The sequence below is a fragment of the Battus philenor genome, unplaced genomic scaffold, assembly GCF_028537555.1.
Source record: "Battus philenor isolate CCGP_79_NKW_IND1 unplaced genomic scaffold, ilBatPhil1.0.hap1 SCAF_2, whole genome shotgun sequence".
Classification (NCBI taxonomy): domain Eukaryota; kingdom Metazoa; phylum Arthropoda; class Insecta; order Lepidoptera; family Papilionidae; genus Battus; species Battus philenor.
The window spans coordinates 8,855,547-8,861,980 of NW_027181682.1; the positions used below are offsets into that span (position 1 = coordinate 8,855,547).

General features: G+C 27.6%; 2 protein-coding genes across 2 annotated transcripts; one reads left to right on the forward strand and one right to left on the reverse strand.

Moving 5' to 3' along the window:
* Positions 1–719: 719 nt before the first annotated feature.
* Positions 720–2,758, reverse strand: SelT (selenoprotein T). The gene is made up of 3 exons (XM_068765528.1): positions 2,478–2,758; positions 2,172–2,301; positions 720–1,856 (listed from the first exon to the last, which is right to left on the reverse strand). The coding sequence occupies exons 1-3, from the start codon at positions 2,633–2,635 to the stop codon at positions 1,536–1,538; spliced, it is 609 nt and encodes a 202-aa protein (XP_068621629.1). The 5' UTR covers positions 2,636–2,758; the 3' UTR covers positions 720–1,535.
* A 925-nt stretch (positions 2,759–3,683) lies between these two features.
* Positions 3,684–6,312, forward strand: LOC137922367 (PITH domain-containing protein GA19395). The gene is made up of 4 exons (XM_068765351.1): positions 3,684–4,013; positions 4,522–4,643; positions 4,883–4,987; positions 6,028–6,312. The coding sequence occupies exons 1-4, from the start codon at positions 3,828–3,830 to the stop codon at positions 6,236–6,238; spliced, it is 624 nt and encodes a 207-aa protein (XP_068621452.1). The 5' UTR covers positions 3,684–3,827; the 3' UTR covers positions 6,239–6,312.
* Positions 6,313–6,434: the final 122 nt, after the last annotated feature.

Here is a 6,434-nt window from a genome sequence, read left to right on the forward strand (position 1 = left end):
ATGAGTATGTTCATAATGCCAGAAATAATTCTAATATAAGTAACACACGGAAACTATAAAACTCACGTTATTCTTTGAACAGACGTCGTATACATTATTATATCTATTAATTAGATACAGGTTTGTATGTTGTTTGTTCATATTATATTCCACGTCGTTACATATATTAAGAAGTTCTGAGCTACAAACGGAAAAAATGTTGTCTGGGATTTTTTTTATTGTAGACGACTGTATGAAAATAAATTCGTTTAAAGAATAACTCGCAAGCTGGACTAGTTGCCGATAGGCTCTTGAAAGATGTATGTTAAATGGTTTTATAAAGAAATGCATGCATTTAATACAAATATATAATAAACTTCCTTTCTCCAGTTAGAATCATAAAATTGCAAGTAATATTAGCAACAAGTACATGAGGTGAAGAGGATGTTATTTTGAATATGTCTGCAGTATTTTGATGTACAAAAAGTGGATCTTCTTTGTACAAAATTATCTTAAACAACTTGGAGGAAGATCAAAATATAATTTATGCCAAGAAACGATCAAATAAATTATTTTAAAAATATATGCTAAGTTTTAATAGTTATGTTTATGGCATACACAATGAACAAATTGTGTTTAACCTCTGGGTATTTTATTACACACAAATCATTATTATATTCTCACATTAGTTTTGAAAGACTAGTACCTAAATAAAAATTGATAAATATAATTTTTCTAATACAAGATAGTAATTGGAAAACCATCCCAAATTAATCTAATAAAGAATAATCTAATTTTGCGATAATTAAAGTTCCCAATGATAGGCTAAAAACCAAACCATGGCAAACACAAGCATATACTTTATTTTACAAGTTATTTCAATTATTTCTTTAAAACCTCTATGTAAACAGTTATCTAATTACTTAATTGGTTGAAGATTTTGATAGGTTGAAAAGCTTGAGGGTCTACCTTTATTTTCATTTGTCAGTATTGACATGTATACTAGTATAATTGAATTACAGGTGGGTCCTCAGAGTGTCTGTCTTGTAGATGGAAAACAGTAAATTAATTTTTCCCCTTTTGATTTACATAGTTATTAACAATATATTTCAAGTTTTAAATTTTAATTTATTATAATTTTAGGAACAATCACTAAAACCTATGTAAATAACCATCAATAAGGTTGTTTAATTTCATAGTTTCACATATCATCAAACTCATTGTCACAAGAATGTTAATAAATTATAATTAAATTTACAAGACATGTAATAAGAATCAATATTTATTTTTGTTAATTATCCTTGACTAGATAATTTACCTCAGTGTATTAAATCTGCATAACTTGTAATTAAAGTGTTATGTGACAAACAAAATTAATGACATCTTTTGTACATATCTTCATCCAAAATAAAGAAAAGGCACACAACGATCTGGATACAGCTTATAATGTATTTTATAATGAAATCTTAATACTTCTAATTAAAAAGAGTTTAAAATTACTATGTATCCACAGCCCTATTGGTGCCCCATTAGCATGTTGCTATAACAATTTTTTTTTATTGTGCATAATTATTGCTTGGCATATCCAATTTGGAAAATTGTAGAGTGTTGTCTATAATTTGGAATAATTCAGGTGGCTGTGGAATTCTTCCAGTCTCCAGTTTTGACCATAACGGAATGTTATTGAGAGATATCTCAAATGCACCAGATGAGACCAATTGTCCTTCAATCATATTGGCCATAAAAAACATCATCATGCATGCATATAGCTTATTTTCCAAGCACCAACTCCACCAACTAGGTTGTGGTTTATTCAACCAGGCAAAAATATTCACACCACTTAGAATGCACATGATCAATATCATTTTGCCAAAACCCTGTAAAAAATAATTTCATGTTTTAAATCTAAAAATTAGGTTTTTTATAGTATTATAACTGTAAATATAATTATGACTTGACATGTTGATAAGATTTGGAAGAAGAGATAAAACAGTTTTTAATGACTATGTGTAAAAAAATAAATAGAGAATGTTAAAAATGATGTTATTTTTTTACAATTCTATATTACATCTGCACACTTTTATTGAGCACTTTATAATGTTAAATAAATACAATCAATAATAATTTTTGCATCTAGAGTAATGCTTAACCTCAGAACTCTTTGATATATAAATATTAAAATATGTACTTACAATTAATCTAGACATATACATATTTAAGCCTGGAGGGTCATAATTTGCACCTATAACAGAAATTTCAGGATATTTCTGGTGAATTATGCCTGCATAATCTTCATACACTTTTCTGTAGCCACAGGAATAACTATAAATAAAATATGCATGAACTTTGAAAAACTAACCAACAATAAACATTAAGTCATATAGATTACTAAATGAGATAGCAGATTACAAGGAAAAAATCACTATATTACATTTTTATTGCTACTATAAATAAATAAAAAATAGTATTGGTCTATTTACTATAATTTAGAAACATACCAGTAGTAAATATTCATTATATGTCCCATGCCTTGACCAATTTTTGAGATGCTCTCGGCATCATTTTCATTAGCTCTTGTGAAATTATCGACTGATAAAATAAAACACAAAAATACGATTGCAATGGAGGAAGTCGTGCTAAAATTATTTATAGACATATTGACTTATGAGGATGTGACTATAATAAAAAATTTATATTTGCTCAATAAACAAAACTTAAACGTAATGAAATGTAAGTATTCACTTCTGCGCTTTGCTAATTCAATTAAAAAAACATTTTCCGTCACACAATGTATTGCCAACATAGAATTGTAGATTGCCCACTAAATCTATTACGTGATCATTCGAGATTTATTCATAACAGTATGCATATTTTAGTTCCTATTTGACCATTTTATTATTCATGATCTCATTACTTTCATATTCTAATAAAACTACCCTCAAAGTATGTAACTAAAATTGTTACGCAAAAATGTATATTTTAGTTCGAATAAAAGCTCATGAATAAATTATGATAGTACTTTTAGAAACAAATCTCTTTTTATGTATAGAGATATACTTCTCTGTTTAAAATGTGAAAAGGGTTTTTTGATTTTATCATTTATTAACGTAATGATTTTGCTATGCATATCAACTTAAAAGTAAATAGTGTTTACCAAAATGTTAATAGCCTTAAATTTATTAATTACTATTGGAGTTAAAATAGTCTTGTAACATTTTAATTGCTTAAAAACAAATCTTTTAACGAAAGCAAATTAGGGTCTCTAATTTCCCATGCCTCCTTTATGAATGCAACATAAATTATATTTATTGTTACTTTCAAATCTAATTATATTGTTAAGCAAACCGTAATGATAGAAGCGATTTTCGTCTGTATCTGTAATGTCAAACTATAAATAATATAGGAGCTTCTTTAGGTTTTAGGGATCGTGATTTATACACGATGGACAACAAGATTTTCTTTTTCTATTCTCCAAATCGGAAAAATAAGTTTTGTCAATTTTGCCGCTTGGATACGAATGATCAATATAAAGTTATAGCTTTTTAAGCTTAACAGAATGTCGCACAAAAAATTTTAAGAGGCGGAATTGTTTGAAAATAAATAAAATATGAATGATGAATTTTATGATGAAAATTTATTTTACATCTGGAATTTTGAATTTATTTAGTCATTGTATATCATTGATTTACCTGTATCGACTTTGACATTGACAGGACAAAATAAAACAGTACTTGCTTAATATGATTTAATTTTGATAAAAAGTGGTTTCCAGTAAATTATTAATATTATTAAATTTGTATGATTCTTTTTATCGCTAAAGCCAGATGTACTTGTAGGTACGATTAAAAATGTCTCATAGTCACTGTAATCACGGGAATCATGACCATGATCATGGAAATCCTGAAGAAATAGGTATACAGTACAACCTTTTTGAAAAAATTGATAGAGAAAATCTGCAATGTTTGAATGAAAGTGTTGATGGTTCTGGAAAAACGGTATTCAAACCTTGGTTGTCGCGATTAGACGATTCTCAAGTTAGTATATTGTTATATGTTCTTGGCCTGCTGAAAGTTTTGTCTTTATTTATTTTAAAGTTTTCCTCCAATTTTAATTCTTTTATCAGTTGGTATCTGTATCTTTTATGCATACCTAGATTTTGAAAAATGGTTCTGACTAATATTTTTAACATCATTAAAAATATTTACAATCAAATTAGATTTCTTACTCTGCAACTTTAGCTTTAAGTATTATTAATAAAAGAAAATGCTAATAAGACCAGTCATCATGGCGATCTTTGGGAATGGCTTACACCTTGTAGTATGTGTCTATTGACTGAAGAAATTGATATCCAATAATGAAGAGTAATATTTTTATAAATAATTAACATATGTGTAAAAATTTGTTATTTGGAAGAAAATTTTAATGACATTGAAAATTTGTGACTGGATTTAAGTGATTATTATGGTTATGCAACATGTTTAATTTGACTACATGCTATTCCTTTTGCAAATTAGTATTTTGTTATTTGTTTTTCTTTTTCAGTATGTTGAAAGTGATGCCGATGAAGAGTTACTGTTCAATGTTCCATTTACAGGCAATGTAAAGTTAAAAGGTATAATAATAGTATCAGAAGATTCTGGTTCACATCCTGCTAAATTAAGATTGTTAGTATCTTTTGGTTGAAATTTAAGAACCTTACTTAGTGCATGCTATTCATACAGGACATAATTAGTAAATTTGAATTGTCTTTTCATATACATCAGTTTCTTCTTTATTTTTCATTAAGTCTAATGTTAAAGAGATCTTCAAATATTGGATAAGTTGTGTTTGTTTTTTTGGTATGTTTAATTTATTCCTAGTAAATTCTTGCATAATTAATAAATTATTAATACACCCCTTATAGATTTAAAAATAAACCAAATATGACATTTGATGATGTTTCCATGGAACCAGACCAAATTTTTGAATTACAAAAAGATACTGTGGGTGTATTGGAGTACATTCCTAAGTAAGTAGTGTTTTGCAATAACTTTTTGTATTAACTATTTGAGTGTATATTTTATATGTATGTCAAAATTGCAAAATTTTTGGTCTACGTTGAAAAATAATGAACATAGATGGACAATAAAGATCAGCAGTCACCCCATTCATATTGCATTTTTGTTATTTTGCTTAGTATGGTGAGATTATCTATAATGTATAATATTTAAAGCTTAAGTTGAAGATTGAAATAACTAATTTGAATGAAAATTTGTTTATTTAAAATAAAAAAAAACAATTTATTTTAAGAATCATTTTTAAAAATCAAGATATGCATAGTAATTCTTTTGTCTGATACAATTATTAAATTTTTAATTTGTTACTTTTATGCTGCGACTCCAGGTTGGTGAATATTGATAAGAAGTTTGCATGCGGATTCCATTTCCCATTCAATTTAAATTTAACCCTTAATTAAGCGCATTAAGAAAATCACTCAATTAGGCGCATGGGGTCTTAAATGACCCTAAAAAAACATTGAGAAAGGAGTATCAAAAAGGAATAAAACTTAATGGATTTCTATAGTAATTAATAAAGTTCTTTAATATACTTAACTTTAAGAAACAAATACTTACTATGACATTAAAAATATTAAAAAAAAAAACAAATACAGTAAACCTCACTTTAAACTAATTTTTTTGGCATAGCCGAGATCAACTTAAGAAATAAAGTTTATTCAACCTCATCAGCGGAATCTTCTGTTCTGCATCCGACGCAGTAAATCCTCGAGTGTTGCTGACAAATAAATTTACGACACTTGAAACATTTTGTTGGCACTTTTTTGTCGTCCTTTCTTGGAAATGATGAACAGGGAGTGCGGAAGCTAGAAAGAGCGTTAGTACGCTCTGAAGACTGTAAGCCATAATTTTTTGAATTTTAAGTGGCCCTGACCCCATTCGCCTAATTAAGGGTTAACTGATAAAACTGTTTGAAATATATTTTTTTCAGTTATTTTCAGTAAAAAGGTGCCAAGTCAAACAAATTGTTAAATTTTATTTTGATTGTTTCCAGGATTGTCACATTTTCAGCAGTATCTCACTTAACAATGCATTTTCCCACTAATTTTGGAGCAGAAACTACAAAAATTTATTATATTGGCTTAAAAGGAGAATGGAAACCGGGACATAAACATGGAGTCACAATTTGTGCATATGAAGCCAGGCCAATGCTTGATGATCATAATTTAAAACATTTGGATTCAATTAGTAGACCAATAGAGTAAAATAAGAAGAGATGTAGTAATAATCGGAAATTTGTGAAAAAATATTTGAATAAATGAGTTTAATTGTTTAAATAGTTTTGTTTTCATAAATTTGCTTCTAATTTATAAAAGGTTTCATGACATGGGTTAAATTCTGTGAAATATGTACGAAATAAGTAGAAGAGCTATTTGACAATTCACTATTTCGGGTCTTGTA

What these genes read in the sequence shown, in the direction of transcription:
- SelT (XM_068765528.1), bottom strand. Translation starts at nt 2,635, where the DNA reads ATGTCTATAAATAATTTTAGCACGACTTCCTCCATTGCAATCGTATTT. An exon ending in ATAATGAATATTTACTACTG is followed by an intron (nt 2,302 to 2,477) that starts GTATGTTTCTAA and finishes TTTTATTTATAG; the next exon opens with TTATTCCTGTGGCTACAGAA. An exon ending in TGTATATGTCTAGATTAATT is followed by an intron (nt 1,857 to 2,171) that starts GTAAGTACATAT and finishes TATTTTTTACAG; the next exon opens with GGTTTTGGCAAAATGATATT.
- LOC137922367 (XM_068765351.1), top strand. Translation starts at nt 3,828, where the DNA reads ATGTCTCATAGTCACTGTAATCACGGGAATCATGACCATGATCATGGA. An exon ending in CGCGATTAGACGATTCTCAA is followed by an intron (nt 4,014 to 4,521) that starts GTTAGTATATTG and finishes TTTCTTTTTCAG; the next exon opens with TATGTTGAAAGTGATGCCGA. An exon ending in GTATTGGAGTACATTCCTAA is followed by an intron (nt 4,988 to 6,027) that starts GTAAGTAGTGTT and finishes GATTGTTTCCAG; the next exon opens with GATTGTCACATTTTCAGCAG.